We start from the raw sequence: 27,220 nt of genomic DNA on the forward strand, positions 1-27,220 counted from the left end.
AAACTCACCAGATTGATATACTGAGTTAAGAAAGTAAACCCAAGTCAAGAAAAAAAATATATTCCATATTAAATGCCAAGCCTGTATATATATATATATATATATATATATATATATATATATATATATATATATATATATATATATATATATATATATATATATATATAGTAACGAATTTGAGAAAGTAAAGAATGTGAGAATTATGGTTTTGTTGTGTGTAAATGTCACCCTCCGTAATGTAAAGAAAGGTCGAATCTCGTCCTCTTAGTTAATTCCATAAACCTACATGCAGGGCACCATATATCCTTTTAAATAGTTATTCCCTTATTCTATGTAGTTTAAGGCTGTGTTTCCCAATAGTTTGACTCTCCATTGCACCGAATTAAATAAGGATAGGTCCCATCCTCAACATGCCAGATTAACCACTTTGCTGCAAACTCCAACAGCCACTTTGCTGCATCACCGCCATTGCGCACGTGGTGAAAATCGGGGAAGAAGGGTGTGGCCCCCGCCTCGTCATCGGGGGGGGGGGGGGGTGGGGGGGGAGGAGTCAGCCCCACGCGAGGAACAAGGTGTGGCTTTGCCAACGCCTCATCAAGGGGGCGGGATCGGTGAGCCCTCGCGACCAATCAGGGCCGAGGGGAGCTCACCGAGGGGCGTTTCCAACGGCGTGTGGGTTGATCCCAAAAGCATGAATAAAAGGGTTCGCGCGAGGTTTAATAGTAGAGAAAAAGAGAAGCGAACTGGCAAGCCCGAGTGGAGGAACGTGAGAGAGACCAGAGCAGCTTTGGAGAGCGCACGGTGCACAGGAGGAGCTTCGCTGCGCAGTTTGGAACCGCGGCGGTTTGACGATCGCAGCTCGAATCTTGACGGCGGCTGTCTGCTTCCAGCCCGACCGATCCCCGCTGAACCTTCCTCTCCGCCAAGCCATCCACCTCCAGCGATTCGTTCCTGCCATCATTTCCCCATGTAAGTGTGAATGTTCGTCTGTCGTACACGTTGTCCTGGGGTTTATTAATTAAGACTGTTAATAGGTAAGCTAATGATTTCACTGCGTCTCCTGCTCCTTCCATTTCCCTGTATATAACCTTGACTGCTCTTTTTGCTTTGGCTTGTGTAAATAATTAATAAATCCTGTTATTCCTCCATACGTCTTCTTCTTCTTCTTCTCATTCGATCGCTCTAGAGGTTTCCCAATTGGATGTACGCGGCGCGATTCGGCCAACGAATAAATCGGGTCTAGTCATTGGTAACCGGCTCACGGTGCAGTCCGCTTCGCTCGGCGCAACTAATCCATTAGGCTGCGACCGTGAGCGGGGGAGTATTTCCTCGCGTGTCGGGGAGCGCTGGTATTTTAATAGGTCATAGGACGGTTTAGACCTAATACCCTACCCAGCGTCGACCGGCCGTGGCGTCATACCCCCCAGGACCATGTCGGTCAGTCATATAAGCGAGGGGACTAAGCCCCCCTTGGTAAGTGGGGAAGGCCGACGTTGGATTCCGTAACAATATATATATATTATATATATATATATATATGTATATATATATATATATATATGTATATATATATATGTATATATGTATATGTATATATGTATATATGTATATATATATATATGTATATATGTATATATATATATATATATGTATATATGTATATATATATATATATATATATATATGTATATATATATATATATATATATATATATATATATATATATATATCAGTCACTATGCGACCTTCATATCATCAGTGGAGAACCGCCAGCAAGGTGTCCCATACAGCTGCTGCTGCACCTTGCTGGGAGCGATAAGCACCGCCTGCCACACGTGGACATGCATGGCGATGACGTCATGTTGTCCGCTCATTAGGTTGGAGAACCAGATTACAGATACCATATATATATATATATATATATATATATATATATATATATATATATATATATATATATATATATATATATATATATATATATATATATATATATATATATATATATATACTGTATATATATATATATATATATATATATATATATATATATATATATATATATATATATATATATATATATATATATATATATATATATATAGTTGCGGATTTGAGAACCCTGTGTTTTTTTTTATTGTTGTAAGTGTCATGAATCTTGTTGTAAATATCACCCTCCGTAGTGTAAAGGTCAAAGGTCGTCCTCCTAGTTAATCCATATACATGCACGTAGCAAATCATACATCCTTCTCAATAGTTATCTCCTTATTGTGTGTATTAGTTTAAGGCTCTGTCTTCCATTAATTGCCACTGCATTGCATCAAATTCAAATAACCTAGATTCCCTTTCAATTCCCCATTTGTCAGCAATTGCCAACTGCATTTACCAACTGCATTTGCCTCCTTTGAGCACGCGGTCGGTTCGGAGAAGAAAGGCGTGTCTCCACCTCGTCATAGGAAGGAGGAGTGAGCCAACCCCGATTAACCAACCAAGGACGAGGGGTTTGGCTTGAGAGGGCGGAGAGAGAACGATCGGGGAGGTTCGCGAAGGTTCGAGGGTGTGGCATATATAACCCGAAGCGGAACGCCCCCCAAGGGAGCTGCGTGACCCAGGAGATGAGAGGGATTTCCCATGAGCTTTGAACCATCGCAGCTTGAACCACAGCCACTTGAACCACCGGAGCTTGAACCACCGCAGCTCTAACCACCGCAGCTTTGGGCTTTGACGGCAGCTTCGACCGTGGCCGCGAAGGAAAGTGCCGTGCGAAGCGGATCGAGAAGGGGCGGCGGCTGCTCACTCCCAGCCCGACCATGCTCCGGTTCCAGTTGAACCTTCCTCTCCTTCCAGCCAATCGTTCCTGCCTTCATCCCCCATTCGTGTGAGTCTGATTGTCGTCTGTTTTGTGTGTCTTGTCCTGGGGTGTAAGTAAGTTTGCATAGTATAAGCTAGTAATTGCACTGTGTCTTCTGGTCCTTCCATCCTTCTGTAAATTATTTTCGTATCTTTCCTTCTCCTTGGTTCTTTTTGACTGTGTACATAATAGTAGTAATAAATCCTGTTATTTCCTACCTTCGTTCTTCTTCTTCATGCTCGTCCGGTCGTCCTTGTCTTTTCCCAATTGAATACCTGTGGCACGATTTGGCCAACGTTTCGGAATCGGGTTCGTGAATGTTAATGACTCGAACTTCGGGTTGCTAAAACCGCTCGGCAACTAGACCATCTAAAACCGGGGTTCGAGCGGGAGTCCCTCCCCTGCTTCGCGGTCAGGAGTGGCACTCAGGTCCTTGGGACTTTTTGTAGACCAAATACCCTGGCTGCTCCCGACCGGAAGGAGCGTTGGGACCCCCAGGACTCACGTCGGTCAGTCGCGGACAAGGGGATTAATCCCCCCTTCTTAAGGGGAAAAAGGCCGACGTAGAGATCCGCAACAAATTGGTGTCAGGAGCGGGATTCGGACCTGAAGCGCGCTTAGCGCGCTCAAATTACGAGTGGCCCACATTTTTCTTTAGCATCCAAATTTAAAATCGTGCCATGGATGGTCAAGGCGACCGGATGCCGGTGGGGGTAGAGTTAGGGGGGTTATAATCAACCCAGGACCCCAGGGAGGAGGTGGGAGTAATAATGGAAGAGGAGAGCAATGGTGATGTGGTTGAGGGGGTTGCAGGTGCACAAGATGGCGGCGCCTCGCACGAGCGCGCGGTAGCCGAGCCCGCTGTACCAGCGGGCTTTGACATGCAGCAGTTCATGGCACGGTTCAGTGAATATATGGCGGAGTCGAAGTGCGACAACGAAAAAAGAAGCAGGGAAATGAAAGAAATAAGGGATGAGGTAAGGGGGAGCAGGTGTGAATTGACCGAAAAAATGGGAAGCCAAATTGAAGGATTGGAAAGCAGAATGGGGGAGCGATTGGAAAATCAAATCGGGGGATTAAAAACGGACATGGGAAAATGGAGCAAATCGGTAAAGTTGGGGATAGAATGGGTGACCGCATACAAAAATGTGGGGAGAGCGCACGAAAATGTGGGGAGACCATGGATCGCATGTCGGGCGAGGGGGTCCCGAGGGTGCACGACGAGGTAAAGCGGGTCAAGAAGCGCTGGTTGGGCGAAGTGGAGAAAAGCACGGGTAAAATGACGGGTATAGAGATCGCGACCCGGGGTATGGGGCAGCCAGCGACCGCTGAGGTAGAGGGAATTTTATTCAAGCCAAAGGTCGTTAAAGAAAAAGAAATAGTTAAAATCGGGCTTGTAGAGCCGGCAGAATTTAAAAAGCACCAGTTGGAGGGAGAAATGGATTGTGCACAAAGTCTAAGTTCACATCCTGATGCCGTACTTGCTAATCCTTATAAAGATTTGCAGGTGCACGTGGCGAAGAGGATCCCAAAGGTGAGTCGTGCTGTGTATGGCGCTAAGAGGTTTTTCGGCAGAGTGTTCGGCGCGAAGAGAATTGTCGTGCGCTTGGGATCGCGAAAGCACCCGGGCGTTCGTGGAAGGTCCTTTGTGTGTTGTGTTAAAGCGAATGGCACGCGTGTGAGGAAAAAGTGTGCGTCAAAGAGTGAGCGTGTTATAAAGGGTACGGAGTGTGACACAGAGAGTGAGAGCGATACGGAGTGTACGTGCGAGGGTGAGAGTGACTCGGGGAGTGAGTTGGTGGTGGAGCGGGTGCGAGGATGCACGTATGGGATGAACGGCAAGAGTGTGCGAGAATGCACCCCTGGAATGGTCGAACGTGTGCGAGAGTGCACACCTGATTTAGTGGTGGCGCGTGTGCGGGAGGGCACATCAGAGCGCGTTAGTGGGTGGATGCAAGAGTGCACGCCCATGGTGAGTGTTACGGAGGAGAGGTGTGGAACGAAGTGTGCGAACGATGGGTGTGCGCGAGAGGTGTGGTGTGTAACAGGGAGTGCGGTGGTGGAATGGACGGAGTGTGTGGGATGCACTGGAGGTGCCGGAACGCCGGGCTTGGTGAGTGTGAAAAGGGTCGCGTATGCGTGCGAGCATGCGAGTAAGGCATCGACGTTAAACGGGGCAGCGTTTCGGGCGACGGATAGCCGACGCGAGCACTCGGCGCGCTTTGTTGGATGCTAGGCCCGGCGCGGATCGATGCTGCATCGCTTCTCTTAGAAGCGCCGTTGCCGATTCGGGCTTGGCCCCGCCCTGCACGGTCAAGTCCGGGCCTTGTCGGGCAAGGTGACCGGTCCGGTTCAGGGACAAGTTGGAGGAAGCGGGACGGTGCCCCCTGGCGGGGGCGGGGTTCCGACCGGGGGAGATTGAGCCATCGGGCCGGGGACCGCAAGGTGCCGCGCCGAGATGGTGCGTGGAATCTCGGCCCGACCAAACCCTCCCCCTTGAACCGAATGCCAGACAGATTCAACCTGCAGGCGACCAAACCACCCGAATTCATTGCTCGGCTTTGCGAAGCCGAGTTTTAATGAGGTAACGACGCACGAGGCTCGAGTTAAAGGACATTTGGTAGGGATAGGGAATTTGTGATTGGAAAATTTTGATTGGTTGAAATTTGAGAGCAAAATTTATAGGGGAAGATGCCCGATGTGGTGGGATGGCAAATCCACCATCCCTCACAACGGGGGCACATGAGCACTAGCTATGGGGTTTATGGCAGTGGAAGCTCGCCGATGGAGGGTTAGGATATAATGTATAGGGACCTAGAAATGACCATAGGTAACGGTAAGTTTAAGTAGCAACATTGGACAGGTAGTGGGGACATAGAGAGGGTAGTTGGATTATAACAACGAGGGAGCGCAATAATATAAGGGGCGACGGGGAAGCGCGAGTTTCAGAGGGGAGTAGTCAGATCAGATGATGCCGTGTGTTTGAGGATCAAAAGTGTATTGAGCAGTGTATGAGTGAGTAATAGTGATTGAGTGTTGTGTTGAGCAAATGGTCCTGGAGGGAGGAGGGTGCAGGAAGCACCAGGTGTAGGAGTGATTGCACAGGTGTGCAAATACAGGTGTATGGAGAATGGTTGTGTGGAATACATGGAGTATGGAATATATGGAGTATGGAATGGATGGTGTGGAGGGAGTATGGTGGAAACTGTGGAGTGGAGTGGATGGTGCGACGGTGTGAATGGGGGAAAAGTGGACCCCTATCACGAATACCCGGGGAGGGTAGTTTAAGAGTTAGGTAGAGGGAGTAGGTAAATTGTGGTTGGATATTGGCATCTGTGGTGCGTGGTGGAAGAATGGTGTTTGGATGCGTGCATTAGTGACGTGGAAATGGCTGGGCGTGTGGCCTGTTAGTGTGTGTAGTTGAATGGGCACTCCACCACTGAGAGGATGTCGGCCAGGTGAGGCCGCAGGTGGGCTCAGGGAGCCGTTAGAGTTGTGGATGGGGCCCGAGGATCCGGAGGACGGACCCGGGTAGCCCAGTGCCAGAGGGCACCGAGTGGGGAGAGCGCCAGAGGGCCTTCCCCAGGTAGATAGGTTAGGCTAAGGAGCAGGTACGCTCGGAGGCAACTGCAGTGGCGGAGGTGTGCAGGTGGGTAGACCTGCTGGGAGAGCCACACGACCCAGTCCTGAAATTGTGCAAGGGCACAGGGAGTTGAATCGGGGGAGTGAGACCCCAAATTGATGAAGCACCCACAGTTTGGTCAATGGGAATTTGGTTCTTAAAACCGCATAGAGTAAAATGGCCAATGGATTGGCAGGGAAGACCCCGGGTAGTGTAAAGTGTATTAAAATCATTTAGAGGATAGTTAGGATGGAATTCTCCTTGCACCATCTACATCCACTCACCTGAGGTAACGACGGTGCTCCACACCATGCGGTGGTTTGTTGTTTTTATTTTTCTGTGCAAATGTTTGGAATGTGAGACGCATCATGACGTGGGTGTGACATTGTGCTGATGTTCCATCTCTCCCTCCTTATGAGGATTGATGATGAATTGATGATGGCAAATTTTGGGTTAGAGGGATTGTGGTGACGAATTTGGTATCGGGGAAATATGGGGAAGACGAGACAGTAGGGACGAATTTGTAATGTGTAAATTGTTGAAAATATGTGGTAAGGGCAAGGGTGGAGTAGGTAACAGGGGGGGTGACGTACGGTAGGGACGAGCTTTTCTCCGCTCAGTCTCCAGACGCACCTCACCTTGCATTGCCTTATTGATGTGTACCCTTGTGACCTTACCCCTCACTCACCTGCCCTCTCTGTCTTCCTTCCCCGACCCATGGATCGTGCTCTCTGGGCACCGAGGGGAGCGTGCGGGAGTCCACCATTGTGTGCCCGAACTCTCGCAACCACAGCTGCCTGCATCGATGCACCACTTATGGACCACATGTCTGTGGCTGAGCACCACTTATGGACCCCACGGGTTGGGGCATGGCCCCTCTGCTGGAACCGGCCATGATGGCCCGAGATCTTGCTGGCGGACCTCGGTAACGTGGCATACAGGTGAACCACCCCTAGTCGGCCCCTGTGGGTCATAAATAAAGATGGACATGCTTTGTGCATTTTTCATTTTATTATGTCCAAATAGGCCGCCAGCAAGAAGAACATGAAGAAAGACAACACCTGGAAGAACATTGGCCAGCAGAGAGGGAGCCGAAGAGCAAGACCACCAGCAGGGGTTTGTTTATTTTGTGTGAACTGAGGTGACTGTGCACTGACTGGTGCGTTTTTTTTGGTGCTTTATGGTGCTGATTTTTGGTGCTGGTGCGTCGATGCAGCGCAGGCTGTCTCCCCCCCCCCCCCCCCCAAAAAGAACAATCACAGGTCCTGGGTTAGTTTTGTAAATACCATTAGGGTCAATTGTAAATAATGCTCCCCACCGTTCATGTATAGTTTTGAAAACCATTCCGCAATTCGGTTAGCTGTGGTCGTAAATCTGTTAGGCAGGGTGCAATGCAGCAGGGGGACATACTTATTTGTGTTTTAAAACTGTCACACTCAGGGTCAGGTTAATTGTAGAGGGAACTACACCTACGTGCCACACTAAGGTTAAAGTTTTATAGGCACGAGCACGTGCCTAGAGGATGAGGGTGCAGTGTTGCGGATTTGAGAATCCTGTGTTTTTTTTTATTGTTGTAAGTGTCATGAATCTTGTTGTAAATATCACCCTCCGTAGTGTAAAGGTCAAAGGTCGTCCTCCTAGTTAATCCATATACATGCACGTAGCAAATCATATATCCTTCTAAATAGTTATCTCCTTATTGTGTGTATTAGTTTAAGGCTCTGTCTTCCATTAATTGCCACTGCATTGCATCAAATTCAAATAATCTAGATTCCCTTTCAATTCCCCATTTGTCAGCAATTGCCAACTGCATTTACCAACTGCATTTGCCTCCATTGAGCACGCGGTCGGTTCGGAGAAGAAAGGTGTGTCTCCACCTCGTCATAGGAAGGAGGAGTGAGCCAACCCCGATTAACCAACCAAGGACGAGGGGTTTGGCTTGAGAGGGCGGAGAGAGAACGATCGGGGAGGTTCGCGAAGGTTCGAGGGTGTGGCATATATAACCCGAAGCGGAACGCCCCCCAAGGGAGCTGCGTGACCCAGGAGATGAGAGAGGGATTTCCCATGAGCTTTGAACCATCGCAGCTTGAACCACAGCCGCTTGAACCACCGGAGCTTGAACCACCGCAGCTCTAACCACCGCAGCTTTGGGCTTTGATGGCAGCTTCGACCGTGGCCGCGAAGGAACGCGCCATGCGAAACGGATCGAGAAGGGGCGGCGGCTGCTCACTCCCGGCCCGACCGTGCTCCGGTTCCAGTTGAACCTTCCTCTCTTTCCAGCCAATCATTCCTGTCTTCATCCCCCATTCGTGTGAGTCTGATTGTCGTCTGTTTTGTGTGTCTTGTCCTGGGGTGTAAGTAAGTTTGCATAGTATAAGCTAGTAATTGCACTGTGTCTTCTGGTCCTTCCATCCTTCTGTAAATTATTTTAGTATCTTTCCTTCTCCTTGGTTCTTTTTGATTGTGTACATAATAGTAGTAATAAATCCTGTTATTTCCTACCTTCGTTCTTCTTCTTCATGCCCGTCCGGTCGTCCTTGTCTTTTCCCAATTGAATACCTGTGGCACGATTTGGCCAACGTTTCGGACTCGGGTTAGTGAATGTTAATGACTTGAACTTCGGGTTGCTAAAACCGCTCGGCAACTAGACCATCTAAAACCGGGGTTCGAGCGGGAGTCCCTCCCCTGCTTCGCGGTCAGGAGTGGCACTCAGGTCCTTGGGACTTTTTGTAGACCAAATACCCTGGCTGCTCCTGACCGGAAGGAGCATTGGGACCCCCAGGACTCACGTCGGTCAGTCGCGGACAAGGGGAATCATCCCCCCTTCTTAAGGGGAAAAAGGCCGACGTAGAGATCCGCAACTATATATATACTATATATATATAGTATATATATAGTATATACAACTATATATATATATATACAGACTTGGCATTTAATATGGATTCTTTTTTTTTTCTTGACTTGGGTTTTCTTTCTTAACTCAGTATATCAATCTGGTGAGTTTCTTTTACACTTTGGTGATTTATTTGTTAAAAGAACCATGTTCTGATTGTCTGTCGAGTCAATAAAAATCAGACAGACTGATTGTCTGTCGCAGCAAGAAGTCAACAACAGGATTATATCACAGGTGGCGTGGCAAAATGTACGGACAGGTGCATTTGACGATTGGCTTCACAGTCGGGTATACAAGGGTTGTTGCGTTCTGTATTAGTGGAAAACAACTGCTGCACGTCTCCAAAAGTTATTGCCGCTTCCTCTGGAGATGGTCCGTCAACTCGACAATGCTGTTTGTCATGGAGTGGTGGCTTTACGAAATTACAGCATGAAAGAGCGTGCTATTGCTCGGCAGTATGGCATCACTCAAGGTCAGGTGTCAAAGATCCTGAAACGAAATGCTCAGAGGGGTGTCCCTACTCCAATACCGAGGCCAGGACGTCCCCGCAGAACCACAAGGAGGGATGATCGCCAGCTGCACCGGTTAGTCCGCAATGGCCGTACCAAGTCAGCTAATCGGCTTAGGGCTGAGTGGCAGCAACTGACAAATGTGCCTGTATCCAGAAGGCGAGTCAACCAACGACTGGTTCAAGCAAGCTATCGTGCCAGGCGTCCCCTGAGAAAGCCACGCCTGACCAGACAACACAGCCAGCACCGACTGCAGTGGGTCAGAGAGCACCGTCAATGGCAGCCAGGACACTGGAATCACGTGACCTTCAGTGACGAGTCTAGATTTCTGGTCTATCGTCAAGATGGCCACGTCCGAGTGCGCAGACAAGTGCATGAAGCCTACAACAAAGATTGTATAGTGCCAAGAGTCCAAGCTGGAGGTGGTGGGGTGACCGTTTGGGCTGCTTTTCATGCAGGGGGCAAAACTGACCTGGTTGTTCTGAATGGAAACCTGAACCAGTTGAAGTACAGGGCCATTCTGTAAGAAACATTGCTTCCATTTGCTCATGCAGCCTTTCGAGGAAACTTTGTCTTCCAAGATGACAATGCACGGCCTCATCCTGCTCGCATGGTCCAACACTTTCTTGCTGACTGTGGTGTAGAGCATATGGAGTGGCCTGCCATGTCCCCAGATATGAATCCGATAGAGAACTTGTGGGCAGAATTAACGCGTCAAATCGACCACTTGGACCAGCAGCCGACCTCTGTGCGTGAATTGCAGCAGGCTATTGTCACTGCATGGCAAGTGATTCCTGTCCAAACCTTGGCAAATCTCGTGAACAGCATGCCTCTCCTGAATGCTCGTGCAGGTTACACGAAGTACTGAACTGTAATTTTACTGTCGGTAATCCCAGTCGTAATTTAACTTTTGTTTTTGTTAAAAAATTTTTTTGCTAATGTGCAAAATAAAGAGATACTTCTGGAAAACGTACAGAAGTTTAACACAGTACTGTCCATTAATTGAGTTCGATATCAGTTTACATCACTTTCAAGGATCAATTTATTTGTTTCGAAATGTCAAATGTGGTGTTTGTTTCTTTTAAAGGTCACATTAACAAAATCTAGAATAATTTCAACATAATTCCAATGAACTTTTGGTTCTAAGACATCTTGAAAAGTAAGCTCACCCCCACAAAAAAATATTCCATATTAAATGCCAAGTCTGTATATATATATATATACAGTGAAACCTTGACTTACAAGTTTAATTCGTTCTGTGACCGAGCTCGTAACTCAATTTGCTCGTTTCTCAAATTAAATTTCCCCATTAAAATGAATTGAAATGCTATTAATCCGTTCCAGCCCCCACAAAAACCACACCAATTTTTTTTGTTGCATGTTTTTAAATAAGAAAAATGTACTTTATAAATAACAAATAATGTATAAACAAGCACGACCTCGTATATACTGTACATAATAAAAGAGAATGTAAAGAAATAAACTGGTTTTATTCAGTGTATTTACCTTGAAGATCAGACAAAGATGCTGGCGGAGGTGGAGGAGATAACTTTTGCCTTTTTCGCCACACTTTCCTCGCTTTCACTTGCAGGGCGTTTCAATAAAAACCTGTCCAAGGAGGTTTGTTTCTTCCTCCCTTTCAAAATGTTTCGAAAATGAGTGAGGCAAGTGTCGTTACACAGCGCCAACGCACGACCTGTTGCAACTTTTTCAGGGTGTTTCTTTTCAATAAACTCTGAAATTTTCTCCCACATTCCCAACATTTCCTTAATCTCACTTGTAGCGATAACCACCTCCGCCTCTGGCTCCTCCGCGTTAATTTCCTGCAAAACCTCCGTATTCTGCTGCTGCTGTAGCTCCTTTAATTCCTCCGTTGTCAGTTCCTCGTTGTGCTTCTCGACGAGGTCGTTAACGTCTTCTTCATTCACTTGCAGGCCCATGGACTTTCCGAGGGACACAATCTCCTCCACCACTAACACTTCAGGTTCGAATCCTTCAAAGTTCCTTTCGGACACAACCTCAGGCCACAGCTTCTTCCATGCAGAGTTTAAGGTCCTCCTTGTAACACCCTGCCAGGCCATGTCGATAATTCTGAGGCAGGTCACGATATTGTAGTGATCCTTCCAGAACTCTCGAAGGGTGAGGTTTGTGCTCTCCGTAACCTCAAAGCAGCGCCGGAACAGGTGCTTGGTGAAGAGCTTTTTGAAATTTGAAATCACCTGCTGGTCCATGGGCTGCAGGATAGGGGTGGTGTTGGCTGGAAGGTAGAGGACCTTAATAAACTTAAATTCTTCAAGGATGTCGTCTTCGAGGTTTGGTGGGTGTGCGGGAGCATTGTCAAGGACGAGAAGGGCTTGCAGGGGTAGGTTATTTTCCAAAAGGTACTTCTTGATGGCAGGACCAAAGACCAGGTTTACCCACTCCACAAAGAACTGCCTGGTGACCCACGCCTTTGCGTTTGCTCTCCACATAACCTGCAGTTTTTCTTTAAGTATCTTATGAGACTTAAAGGCTCTGGGGTTTTCAGAGTGATATACGAGTAGCGGCTTAATCTTGCAGTCACCACTCGCATTCGCGCACAGTGCAAGGGTTAACCTATCCTTCATGGGTTTGTGGCCTGGCATGCTCTTCTCCTCTGCCGTTATATACGTCCTCCTCGGCATCTTTTTCCAGAAGAGCCCTGTCTCGTCACAGTTGAAGATTTGCTGGGGGATGTATCCTTCGGCTTCTATCAGTTCGGCAAAAGTTATAATAAAATCTTCAGCTGCCTTCACATCCGAGCTTGCTGCCTCACCATGCCTGACGACGGAGTGAATGCCGGTCCTCTTCTTAAAATTATCAAACCATCCCCGACTGGCTTTGAATGACTCTTCCGATGCCTCGTCCGTTGATGTTCCCGCCGTCTGCTGCACCAAATCCCCGTAAATGTCTCGTGCCTTCTCACAGATGATGCTCTCGGTCACGGTATCTCCTGCGAGCTGCTTCTCCGTCAACCACACAAACAACAACTTCTCCATCTCTTCATGGACAGAGGTCCGGAGCTTTGAATAATCTTAACGCCCTTGGCTGGCATTATAGCCTTTATCGACTCCTTCTGCTTCAAAATCGTACATATCGTAGAAGTACTACGATCGTACTGCCTCGCCAAGTCGACAACACGCACACCTCACTCATGTTTTTCGACGATTACGTGTTTTATATCCAAGCACATCATCCTTTTCTTCTTCTCGGCACTGCCCTTGGCACTCAATTTCTTAGGACCCATGGTTAAAACGAAGAAATTTTCCAAAATAAACAAAATGCGAAAACAAAGCAACAGCGATACGGTAGAGATGCTTGCACGGCAAGATAACCACGTGAACTGAACGCTCGCTGGGCCACCAAGTGGCGGGTGGCGTAAGCTCGCTCGCTCGTAACTCAGATCTCAGCTAGCATCACAAAGCAAAAAATCGACCGAGCGACGGCTCGTATCTCGGAAAACTCGTAAGTTGGTGCACTCGTAAGTCAAGGTTTCACTGTATATATATATATATATATATTGTTGTGGTTTTGGAATAAAGGTTAATTCCTCCTCTTAGTTAGTTGCACCACAACATGAAGCCTCGCGATAGTTCAGTTATTTCTTAGTAAATGTAAGCGTAGTCCTTTCCTGTGTTTAGTTTTGCGTTGAGTAGGCCAGTGAGCTTGGGTGCTTTTGGTTTGGCGCTGAAATGCCACGTGGTAGGCCTTCAGCAAGTCTGGCAAGGCTGAAGGGACGAGCTGCAGGGGGTGTGGCCGGTAAGCAACGAGCCGCCAATCAGGGCTCGAGGGGAGTGGCTTACCACTGCGGCAGTAGGCGGGGCTTGGAACATTCGGGTAAGATCGGGGAGGTGCCATATAAGGTCCTGCCCTGAGCCCATTAAGCAGAACAAGAACAGAACAGCAGCAGAACGCGCGTGAGTCAGAACGCACGGGAACGCATGAGAACGCACGAGAGGAGAGAGCTGTGAGAGTTTGTGGGCGGCAGAACGGGTGAGATCAAGACCGAGAGACGAGGAGTGAAAGTCGCCCAGCCCTGAACAAGTCAAAGTGCTTGAATTGACTGTTGTAATGGCCTTGTTGTACACGAACTTGCCCCGTGCCCTGTACCCTGCGCTCTGCCATCGTATTAATCGCGCGCTCGAGAGGACGACCCGTGCCGGGCCACAAACGCGCGATCTCCTCCTGCCTGCATTTCTCCTACATACGTGCCGTGACCGCCAGAGGGCTACACCACGAGCGAGCTGTCCGGGAGCGACCGGCAGCAAGGCGCGTTTGGCGCGCGAACCTGCTCTTCCATTTCCCCGTGTGAGTGATTGGGCCGGTGTCTGGGAACAAGTTAACCTGGTTAAGCTTCTGCTCTGTGTCCCCCTTTCCTTCATCATTATCATCTATATAATAATAGCGTAAGGACTCGACTTTGTTATCCCTTTTACGCCGCACCCAGTGACCCGATGCCCACGGCACGAATGGATTTACGATCTACGAACCGCGCTCTTTGTTTATCACGTACAGACATACTCAAAAAATCTGAATTAGCCGACGTTGGGGCCCAAAAGCATCCGATTAACTGCCGATACGACGCCATCTTACGACGCCATCGTATTGGCGTCTGCTGGGCGAAGGCGAAGCAAGCCGTCCGCTGATTGGACAGTCGAAGGCGACAGCAAGCCGTCCACTGAGTGGACAATCCCAGAGTGGTGCTATGCCGATTCCTATTACGAATCCATTCATTTTTCAAAAGTATATCGTAGCGTTGTCATTTAAGTAGATTGCAATAAATACGTTGTTCATATACGCACTCTTCATTCTCATCTTTCTTCCTAACTCTTACTCGGACAAGCAAATCCCCTATGCCATCCATAATGGTACACTCTATCCATACACCACATCCTCCCTTCCGTGGATGTTCCACGGGTTTCGGCTAGTTGTACATAATAGTGTAAATAAATTGTGTTCGTCCTGTGATATGACCATCCTGTCCCTTTCATCCATTGGCTTCGCATGGTACGAATAAAACCACTCGAATCGGGTTCCAATAAAAGTAACAGCACGAGTCACGTGATACGCATACCGCTCGGGCGTACTCGATTAAGCGTGGCTTGTGCGAGGCTCGATCCCCGCTTTCGTGGCAGCGTGGGTTAAAGGTACGTGCAAATTTGTCCCGATACCCTTTTTCACCTTTGCCCAGAAGTGGCGATTCGGTCTCGCGGACCCGAAGACCCAGGGGAAAAAAAGGGGTTTAATCCCCCCTTTGTAATGGGAATGGGCTTCGGGCGATTCGTAACAATATATATATATATATTATATTATATTCTCCGGAGGTGATTCTGTCTGTCTGTCTGTCAAACGTCTGTCCGGGGGTGTGGCTTCCTCCGTTGAGAGAGTAGCTCCACCCATTCTGGAAGAGGCTTCAAAAACAAATATCCACCATTTTGCTTACTCGTATACCCTGGTGTTGGGCTACCGGCTAGGGTGCCAGCTTAGGATCCTAGGATCCTGGGTTCGAATCCCGGTCGATCGCTGAATTAACGCCAGGGGGGTTGACTCAGCCTGTCCTTCCGAGGTCGGCAAATTGAGTACCAGTTCACTGGTAATTCCCTGTTTGTCGTAAAAAGGTGACAAAAAGGGTTGGCGGCAGGAAGGGCATCCGGCCGTAAAACATTGCTTCAAAAAGGGGACCAAAAAACAACAACAACCATGGTCCCCGAAAAAGGCCAACCCCCGCTTGCGGGGAAAAATGGCCTCTAAAGGTGTTTTTTTGTTGTTGTTGTTTTGTTTACTCGCATAGCTTTGGAGGCCTCTTTTGTGAGGCCCGCGGTGTCTTGATCTCTCTCACAATTATATTTCAACTTTAATTCGATATATCATTTCATTTTTCACAGTCACTTACATGGTTTTAAACTCGGTTGCAAAAAAATGGGAATAGAATTCGATGAAAGTTAGTTGCCATTAAGCCACTCTGCCATTAAGCCCAGATCGGTGGAGTGTTGCAGTGATGGTTCTCCTTCTGGAAGTTTCTCCCATCTCCACACAGGATCTCTGGAGCTCAGCCAGTGACCATCGGGTTTTGTAATGGGAACGGGCTTCGGGCGATTCGTAACAATATATATATATATATTATATTATATTCTCCGTAGGTGATTCTGTCTGTCTGTCAAACGTCTGTCCGGGGGTGTGGCTTCCTCCGTTGAGAGAGTAGCTCCACCCATTCTTGGTAACCTCTCTTACCAAGGCCCTTCTCCCCCGATTGCTCAGTTTGGCCGGGCGGCCAGCTCTAGGAAGAGTCCTGGTTGTTCTAAACTTCTTCCATTTAAGAATTATGGAGGCCACTATGCTCTTGAGAACCTTCAATGCAGCAGAATTTTTTTTGTAGGCTTCCCCAGATTTGTGCCTCGACACAATCCTGTCTCTGAGCTCTGCAGGCAGTTCCTTCGACCTCATGGCTTGGTTTTTGCTCTGATATGCATTGTCAGCTGTGAGACCTTATATAGACAGGTGTGTGCCTTTCCAAATCATGTCCAATCAATTGAATTTACCACAGGTGGACTCCAATCAAGGTGTAGAAACATCTCAAAGATGATCAAGAGAAATGGGAGGCACCTGAGCTAAATTTCAAGTGTCATAGCAAAGGGTATGAATACTTATGTCAATGTGATATTTCAGTTTTTTCTTTTTAATAAATTTGCAAAACTTTCTAAAATCCTGTTTTCTCTTTGTCATTATGGGGTACTGAGTGTCGATTGATGAGGGAAAAAATGAATTTAAACGATTTCAGCATAAGGCTGCAACATAACAAAATGTGAAAAAAGTGAAGGGGTCTGAATACTTTCTGAATGCACTGTATATATACATATATATATACATACATATATATATATATATATATATATATATATGTATATATATATATATATATATATATATATATATATATATATATATATATATGTATATATATATATGTATATATATATATATATATATATGTATATATATATATGTATATATATATATATGTATATATATATATGTATATATATATATATATGTATATATATATATATGTATATATATATATATATATATATATATATATATATATATATTATATATATATATATATACTATATATATACTATATATATATATATATATATATATATCTATATATATATATATATATAATATATATATATATATATTGTTACAGATCCGTCACTTCCGCCTTTGTTGTTATTATGTACTTGTAGGATTTGTAGTTTCAGGTAATATTGTTGTTAAGATTTTTGTTTGAAATAGACAAGACTTCAGTAAAAGGTAAAAAGAAGTGTTTGTGAAAGAAAAAGGAAGACGCGGCAAAGAGGCCGGAAGAGGGGAGGAGGAGCTTGGCAGAGAGGATACGGCCATGAGAGAGATACAGCCGTGAATTGCATCGAGACTGCGAGCGGACTTTGATATTGGTCGCGAATGAGTTGAGGCTACCCGTGAAAGGGATTGCCTGCGACATTGTCCTATATTGCAATTGCAATTAAACCTGCGTCAGATTTTATCACCAAGGGTGATTTATTGTTGGAGGGAGGCAGCGCCTCCATTACAGGTCTATATGCCATTTTGTCCTCGAAGAGACTGTCTGCTTGGTGCTTCTTGTTTTGTCACTGGGATTCCCATATCGACATCATTCTGTGGAGCGCCGTTGCTTTCCATATCGGCTCAATTCCCATATCGACCTCTCACCTCGTAACTCATCGTTCGCCACCGTGCCGATACCTGCCTGTTCTCATCGTTCTGCACGCTTCAACCAGCGTGGGGATCCGTGCATGGACTTTGGGGAATGTTTCATTCCACTCACGTTTGTCGTATCGTGAGTTTATTGCTTTGAGAGCATTCGGGGGAATGATGGTACAATCATATGTATTGTTCGTTTGATGCAAGTGATATATTCATTGTACTTTCTTTAAGAGTGTTATTATTGTGTATGTGAGAGTTCTTAATACAAATACTTGTTTTGTTCTACAATTGCATTGGTGTGGATTTACCATGGTTTTTTAGAACATCCAAAATAACAAATCTTTCTGCCGCATTCCCTCTCGAGACTCTGAGGTGCACTATATATATTTATATATAAATATAAATATTATTTATTTATTTATATATAAATTTATATATAATTTATATATAATTTATTTATATATAAATAAATATATATATATAAATAAATACATGTAAATATATATCATGATGTGGATTGTGAGAAAGCTTCATATATTTGTTGAAGTTTGACTTTGCTTGCATTCTGCAAGCAGCTAAATAACTCGAGCTAAATAACCCCCATCCAAAACCTTGATCTTTTCTACCCCAGTTAAAACGCCCCAAATCCGCCTCTTTAAATCCTCAACTTCTTTCCTGAAATTCCTAGAAGTGTTCATTTGCTTTATACCATGTACCTCTCCCTCCTCCCCCAGCCCTTCCCCTTCCATAGATCTACCGACATTCGTGTTCTCTTCTGTTGTTGTGCTTGTGTGGTTCCCTCTCCCTCCCCCTCTTGTCTCCCACTCCCTTCATTGCATGTTTTATGTGTATGTGCATGTTTTCATGTTCAATGTGTTAGTTCTTACACGAACCTCGATTCTGTATACAAAAAAAAAAAACAACAATACTCTTTATTTTACAGTTTACAGCAATAGTAAGTTTCATTGAAAAAGATCAAAATTGAAACAAACTATTGTTTACATTATAATGGGCTACTAAGCAATGTTTAAAGGTGGAGAGTACTACTTACCGTCGTCAAAGACAAACGTTCAAGGGTATTTCTGGAATTTATAAACCGAAATGGAAAACAAACAGTGATTGTCAGATTATTGTGGCTGTTCCTACATTAAACCTTGTGAAGTACACAGCCAATTTGAGTTCTCATGTTAAGGGTGGACCTTTTCTTTTTGTGACGTTGTTTGAATTTAGATTTATCGGTGGTAACGACCGAGTAATAGCCTGCAAGAGACAGCGATTTTATGTCTTATCTGGGTTCTTTTGTCGATCAGATGATAAACGCAGTACGGTGCAGTACTGCGTTTATCATCTCTGCTCTGCAGGGAAAAATAATAATAATAATAATAATGATAATGCATTTATTTTATATAGCGCTTTTCAGGGAGCCCAAAGACGCTTTGACAGAGTGCAAAACATAATGCATAGCAAAACATAAAAACAATTGCAAAAAAAGAAGAATCAATTGGGAAATATTCAAAGCACAAAGGAGGGAGAAGGAGAGGAGATAGTCAGGGGTTAGATGCTGTGGGTTAAATGTTGAATGCAGTGTTGAACAGGTGGGTCGTGAGTGATGTTTTGAATGTGGTGAGTGAGGAGGAGTCTCTAATGGTGTGAGGTAGTGAGTTCCAGAGGGTGGGAGCAGCGATGGAGAAGGCCCTGTCCTTCCAGGATCTAAATTTGGTCCGGATGGGGGGGGGGGGGGGGGGGGGGTCAGGAGGTTGGTACCAGCAGAGCGGAGGTTGTGGGTGGGAGGTGTGTCTGGAGAGGAGGTCAGCCAGGTAGGATGGGGCCAGGTTATGGAGGGCTTTGTAGGTCAAGAGGAGGATTTTGTACTGGATTCTCTGGGGGATGGGGAGCCAGTGAAGCTTGTAAAAGACGGGGGTGATGTGGTCACGGGTCCGGGAATGGGTGAGTAGACGGGCAGCGGAGTTCTGAATGTATTGGAGTTTATTGGTGATTGTTGAGGGTGAACCATAAAGGAGGCTATTGCAGTAGTCCAGACGGGAAGTGATGAAGGCGTGGATGAGGGTTTCTGCAGCCGTGGAGGAGAGGAAAAATGGCCTCTAAAGGTGGTTCTTCTTCTGGTACAGTGCAGTAAAAGTCTTTTTGCATGACCTTAATAACTGATGAAGAAGGTATACCTTGCTCTGCAGACAAAACACTGCTGCTAAGTATAAATTCAGTTTCCAAAAAAACATCAATTCCGAGACTTCTCCTGACGGTTGAGAAGGGGTGAGGCCAAGCAAGCACCTCCCGGCCGAAATTAACAACCCCCCTTTCCTCCGCAGGATATTTCACCGCCATGGCAAGACAAAAACACAGGTAAACGGCACTCAGTAGAGCGCATACCTCCACCAGGCTGAACAGTTTACATTTTGTATGCCAATGATAGACCAGATCTGCATCCGGACTAGAACCAAAATCGAATCAGCTTCTTCTTGTCACCTACCCAACTCATCCACCTAATTTGGTCAGAACCATAACGTTTTGATATAACCTGCTATATATCGTTTTCGGCCCAATCGCTCAATGGTGAACAATCACTTTAAAAGTTCTCAGATCCGGATCCGGATTTTCACCAAAATTAAATCAATTCGTCCTTGTCACACACCCAACCTGCCCACCAGGTTTCGTCTGAATCTGTCCACAACTTTTTGAGATGTCCTGTTTACAGACAAACAAAAAGACAAAGACAGACAGGGGTGAAAATATAACCTCCGTCCACCTGAGGTGGCGGAGGTAATGATTTGTGTAGGTGATAATAAAATTGTTTCTTTTGATGTTTTGGATAATTAATTTTGGCAATTTCATCTGTATAAACGATGACTTTTTAACGCAAGGCCATGTGTCTGTGTTAAACTTGCTGGGACAAACCAATCTTTATTTATATCTGACTTTTCCAGCAATGTGGATCGTGAATATAGTGAGAATATGCATTAAAATAGGTTTTGAATGTTTGTTAACGTCTCTCTGAACATATCGCAAGCTTTCGATACAGTCTTGCACACCGCCTTGCTCTCCAAACTCTCTGCCTATGGCATGCAAGGCCAACTCCACACATGGCTTACAGACTTCCAACACTCTCATCGCCAACATGTGGCTCTCAACAGAATCCCTTCATCTCCGCTCCCTGTCAAGGCTGGAATGCCCCAAGGTGTCCAGAACATGTCTGAATGGTGTCCATAACGTTTCTCACATACTTTTCATCACATGTACTCTGTGCTTTATGCATGCCGAGTACTCTGTGTCTTATCCATGTCGATCGGAGGCCTAGTTGAGGTACTTTGGCCAGACATCTTTTGGTGCTCTCTGATAATAGCAGCTCTCTCATGCTGTGGCAATGTCCACTCAATACAGAGGATGTAATTGGCCAATTTTGTGTTCTGCGTCATGCAATGACGTCGTCATTCAGACTTGCCCTCCATATTCAGCGTGATCAATTATGCTCTGTTCTGCTGCAAAGTGCAGAAAAAAACGTGGGTAGTTTTGAATATGGGAGCAACCATGAAAATCACAAGGTAATTATTATACTATTTGATGGATGATTACTAAGTACTCCCACAAGCTAGATCACAGGTTTATCTTGACCTACACTTTTGTTTATATCAGGATATGTACGTCGTACGAGTATGTAGACTCCCATAATAATTTTGAGGGACTTTGCTTTTTAGCATTGTTAAGCAATACCCATAAAATCAAGCATTTCCTGCTTCAATGCAAGTGCTAAAAATTAAGATGGAGGCAATCGTCAGGTTCACTATGTTTTTTCGTTCAAAAATTTTGGAGATTAGAAAAACTATACATTTTTGGAATATTCAGAGCATGAGGAATCCAAAAATTAATGTTGGCATTTGTGTAGACACCTGCATGGCCGCCATTTTGGATTTTCAAAATGGCCGCCATACAATACATAATTTGCGCTATCTGGGCTTCGAGTCAACCGAGAATCTTAATTAAATATGCTAATCCTATGTATTCTGGGTCAAGAAAACCATTGGTGGGATCAAGTGACTGCGAAAATGACGCGGACTGTAATGCCGAAAATGACACTCAGGACAGTGATGAAGATCTGTAAAAGCATATTTCTGAACGGTATAGACCTAGTAGATCCTGTGTATAGGACTTATAATTCAATCTGATACTAACAAGGCTGCTTTCTTGCTTTGTAAACCCATACCTATAACTTCAAAGGACTTGCAATATCATGTATTATGTAATAGTTATATCACAAATATAAAGACAATGGTTTTCAATTACCTTTGTTTGTTGCTTTTCTATAATCCTGAGCACTATTTTGAGGCATTTATTGGATTCCTTGACCCAGAAAACATAGGATTAGCATATTTAATTAAGTTTCCAGGTTGACTAGAAGCCGAGATAGCGCAAAATATGTATTTTATGGTGGCCATTTTGAAAATCCAAAATGGCGGTCATGCAGGTGTCTGTGCAAATGCCAACATTGATTTTCGGATTCTCCATGCTCTGATGATTCCAAAAATGTACAGGTTTGCTAATCTCCCAAAATTTGAACGAAATTATATTTGTTAACATAGTGAACCTGACAACAAGTGAGATTACAAAGCAGTGGAACAGCCAATAATAATGAAATTTCTGGTTAATGGAAACAAAAAGCTTGTCGATATTTACAGATGGTTGCCTCTCAAAAACACAGAAAGAAACGAGTCTTCACAGAGAGTGGTATTCCGTTGTGTCAAGAATATTGCCAATTTGACTGTACAAGTCCAATCGGCCAACATTACCGCTTTACACAAAAAGGTGCAAAAACAGATCCTTGCAACTACAGACCAATCAGCCTGCTCCCAATAATCAGCAAGGTCATGGAATCAATCATCGCTTCTGACATCAAATCCTTCCTCTTCTCTAATAGCTTGATCTCGGATCATCAATTTGGATTCAGAGCAGGCCACTCAACTCTGGACATGCTGCTTCTGCTGTCTCAACAATGGATGGAGGTCCTCAACACCAAACAGGAAATCAGAGCTGTCTCCCTTGACATATCACGCGCCTTCGATACAGTCTGGCACCTCGCCCTGCTCACCAAACTCTCCTCCCATGGCATCCATGGAAGCCTCCATGCATGGCTTGCAGACTTCCCCTCTGGTCGCAGTCAATGTGTGGCCCCTGAATGGAATTCCCTCATCTCCCCTTCCTGTACAGGCTGGAGTTCCTCTAGGCAGTGTTCTGGGCCCTGTGCTTTTTCTGGTCTTCATTAATGATCTCTTCGACTCTGGAAAATCCTCTCTATCGCTTTGCTAATGACTCTCTGCTCTAACAAGTTATAGTCCAACTAGTTCTGACTCTAGTCTCCAATGACTCTCTTTCTCGGATTTCGCACTCTCTGCTGCTCCATATCTCAACCCTCAGATTGGCAGGCAGCAGCCTCTTCACTCTCTGCAGACCTGGATAACCTAACAAACTGGTCAAACAAGTGGAACATCTATCTATAATTCCAGTAATCTCTGTGTGTATGTTTGTTTGTATGTTTGTCTGTGGCCGCTGTTTCTCGACAACTACCGGTCCGATATACTTGAAACTTGCCAGGTATATTGCTGGGGACCCGCGGATGTGCCTTTTCAAGGTTTTAAATTAATCGCAGAAGTAGTTACCGAGCTATGTCCAAAAAACGATTCAACCAATCAGAGAGCAGCGAGCTATCACGTGTGCCGAACGTGGCGAACAGACTCTGCCTCGGATGGCACATTTGAGAGCGTATTCATTTATTTCCCGTCGGCAAACTATGTTGCCGTTAAACTATGTTTTAAAACTAATTAAAACTAATTTGCGATTCATCGTAACTGCGATTTGCGACCTTCCGGACAGTCAAATGAGGACGTCACTTCCGGACTTACGTAGCGGCTAGCGGGCGCCATTTGGAGGAGCTGGGAGGACTCAGTCGTGATAGAGTGAGCCTGAGTGAGTATATCAAGACAAGAACAAGATCTAGAAGGAGGTATGTACGGTGCGATTCATATAATATATTGTTTAGTTATCGTCGATGAGGAATTTGGGGGCCCGATTAACTGCAGCGCCATCCGAGCTGCGGCGTCGGGACGATACATTCATTGTACGGTAACATCACGCACTTACGGGCACGTCCTATATATATAGTACGGGCATGCCCTAGTGTCTTTCAATCCTGACAAATCTCACACTCTCACTTTGTCTCTCCGAAAAGACCGACTGGACAACCCTCCCATCCACTTTCTGAACAATCCTCTTGAAGAAGTTCTGTCACTCAAACTTTTGGGTCTCACTATCTGCCATGATCTTTCCTGGGAAAACCACATTTCCAGGCTGGCCTCCAAAACCAGTCGCCGACTGGGCATCCTCCATCGTGCAAAGTCCTTTCTGGGCACTTCTGAGTTCCTCACCACATAGTTCATCCGCAGCTCAATGGAATACTGTTCTCCCCTCTGGGCTGGTGCACCTGCCTCACACCTAGCTCGGCTTCCCGCTGTTGAAACCAAAGCTTTCAGAATCATTGGAATCTCCCGTGATGAAGCTAACTCTGAGGGCCTTTCACTCACTCACCACAGGCAGGTTGGTGGTCTTTCTGTCTTCTACCGACTCCTCTCCGGCCTAGCTTCCCCAGCTCTGTCTGTGCCCTGTGCCCCAAATATTCCTACAGGTCGTACAAGATCTGCCAGCAATCCTCTTCTGGTGAAACTGCCAAAATCAAGACTCTCTGCTCACCTTCACTCTTTCATTCCTCTTTTCTCTTGCCTCTGGAACAAACTCCCTCACTCTCTTCAATCCCACTCCTCCTTCCAGGTTTTTAAAACAGCTGTTCACCACCATCTCTTATCTTCCCCCATCCAAAACCTTGATTTTCTACCCTGCTAATTCACCCTAGATCCACTTTTTTGAAATACTGACTTCTTTCCTGGAAGGCTTAGCAGTGTCCATGTGTTTTATACCTCTCACTCCCCCACACCCCCACCCCCCATGCGTCCACCCCCAAGCCCTCTCCCTACCACAGATCTCCCAATGTCCCTGCTCCCTGCCATCTCTTATCTTCCCCCATCCACAAGCTTGATCTTTTCTACCCTGGTTAAAATACCCCAAATCCACCTCTTTAAATCCCCAACTTCTTTCCTGAAATTCCTAGTCGTGTTAATTTGCTTTATACCGTGTACCCCTCCCTCCTCCACCAGCCCACCCCTTCCACAGATCTACTGACGTCCCTGTTCTCTACTGTTGTTGTGCTTGTATGCTTCCCTCTCTCTCCCCCTCTTGTCTCCCGTTCCCTTCATTGTATGTTTTTTGTGTCTGTGCATGTTTTCATGTTCAATGTGTTAGCTCTTACATGAGCCTCGATTCTGAATACAAAAAACAACAAAAAAAAACTAGAACAATGCGACTGTGTCCCCAATATGCCTCCGCATAGTCCCACAATGGGTAGATGCCATCACTCTGCATATGTATGGGTAGGGGATCACGTTTGTGAAGTTTAGTGTTGATCGGATGAGGTTATCGTTTTTCTATCCAAGATGGCTGCCAAACCACGTGACCTATGACATCATCATTTTCAAACTATATGCAACAGTGCTGTTAGATGATATTTGTAAGATTTTGCATTGATAGGGTGAGCTGTTTCAGAGATATAATTATTTAATATTTTCCTTCAATCCAATATGGCTGCCAATCCATGTGACCTATGATGTCATAAATTTAATATTTCAATACAAATGGGTTATAGATCATGTGCATGCAATTTCAGATTTTTAGGATAAGGAATTCAATTAAAACATTTTTGGCTCGTATACCACTTAAATGCCTGGTGTTGGCTTAGCGGTTAGGGTGCCGGCTTGGGATCCTAGGATCCTGGGTTCGAATCCCGGTCGATCGCTGAATTAACGCCAGGGGGGTTGACTCAGCCTGTCATCCTTCCGTGGTCGGCAAATTGAGTACCAGCTTGCTGGGATGAATGATCCCGGTGTGTACCCCGGCTTAGAATAGGTACACCGTATCCCTGCGCATCGTAAGAGGCGACTAAGGGTTGGCGTCAGGAAGGGCATCCGGCCATAAAAACATTGCCTCAAACAGGGAACCATGATTGTCATGGGGCCCGCAAGGCTAACCCCCGCTCTAGCGGGGGAAATGGCCTTAAAAACGATCATTCATACCACTTGACCTATTATGTCATCATTATCATGCTTTTGTTCCCCAGAGTACTTGACAATGTGCCAAGTTTCAAATTTTTCCATTCAGCGGTTTCCGAGAAATACTTTTTTAATATTTCTGAGAAATACTTGCTTTTAATCCAAGATGGCTGCCATACCACGTGACATATGTCACAATTATCATAAAAACATTCTGCATGGGTGTCACTCCTACCCTGAAAGCTTCGTCTCAATTGGACATATGGTTGCTGAGAAAAACGAGGTTTAGCCCGTACGGACGGTCGGACGGACAGACGGCCAACCCAAAAACATAATACCGACAAAGTCACCGGAAGCATAAAAAAAACCCAAAAAAACAAAGGTCATATAAAGATGCACGTGAATGTGTACAGAATGAACCATGTGCTGCCACACTATCCATGAGGCTCAATAATATATACATACAGCAAATTAAGGATCTTGCTTTTCAGAGCAAATGTTTGATGGTCAGCATTTAAAAGGATAAGAGCAAGGACAATTGAATCCTCATAGGTTGGCATCCAGGGGGAGGAAGAAATTCCTCCTTTGGAAATGCCCTGCTGAGTGCGGTGAGAAAGATGGCGCCATTGTTGTGACGTCGCTGATACCCAGAGTGCCCTGGGAAATGGTGGCACTTCCCCAAACTCAGAGCCTGTGTTTGTCTCGTCTAACAGGCCTGTATCATGTCTCATGTATTTGTCTGTATGTCCACATGTGTGTGGATGTGTGTGTGGTAGTTACACTACAAGCCTTAGATCATGTAAAAAGAAAATAAAGAAAGAAAGAAAGTGAAGGTAGTTTACTGTAATTATACATACAAGCATAGTTACCAATAAAAGGTCAAGGCCAAATGTGAAGCACCCTTGTATTTTGAGAGGTATACGTTTTGGCAGCTCCAGGAACCACACCATGCAAATAAAAACAAGGCCATGGAATTACCTGCAGCATGCCAACAATCTCCACCTTGTTGAAGAAAATGAATGAGCTGAGTGTGGACAGCATGTTCTCCTCGAAGATAGACGGCGTAGGAAGCACAACGTCCTGAATGTACTGAACTCGGTAAGTCTGGTGGATCTTCTGACGCAGCTCGGGGTCACGGATGGGAATGACCTCCTTGAACTTGGCAATTTTGGTGAGGAACTCCCGGTGTCTACGTGGGTGCGAAAGCGTTGGGTCATACTCGAGGCAACCGACGACGTCCATGATGTAGTCTTCCGAGAACATAACCTCAAAGAGGGGTGTCTTGTTGAGCAAGAAGAGACCGCGAACTATCTCGTGCAGGTGGTGGAGTCCCTCAGTGTTCTCAAGATCTTCACAGAGCACGAACAGTTCCAGAAGCTTTTTCACATAGCCTTGTCTCTGCAGAAAAAAAGAAACAGCTGCAATAT

At 45.5% G+C, this 27,220-nt stretch overlaps 1 protein-coding gene across 4 annotated transcripts in view; it reads right to left on the reverse strand.

Moving 5' to 3' along the window:
• The window catches only part of LOC137426724 (serine/threonine-protein phosphatase 4 regulatory subunit 3), a 72,588-nt gene that overhangs the window by 23,030 nt on the left and 22,338 nt on the right, over positions 1–27,220 (reverse strand). For all 4 annotated transcript variants that reach the window (XM_068115537.2, XM_068115538.2, XM_078779086.1 and 1 more), the window contains one exon: positions 26,772–27,191. In XM_068115537.2, coding sequence (XP_067971638.1) covers positions 26,772–27,191 — 420 coding nt within the window. The remainder of the gene's footprint in view (positions 1–26,771; positions 27,192–27,220) is intronic.

Source organism: Myxine glutinosa, chromosome 5 (assembly GCF_964187855.1).
Source record: "Myxine glutinosa chromosome 5, kmMyxGlut1.1, whole genome shotgun sequence".
Classification (NCBI taxonomy): Eukaryota; Metazoa; Chordata; class Myxini; order Myxiniformes; family Myxinidae; genus Myxine; species Myxine glutinosa.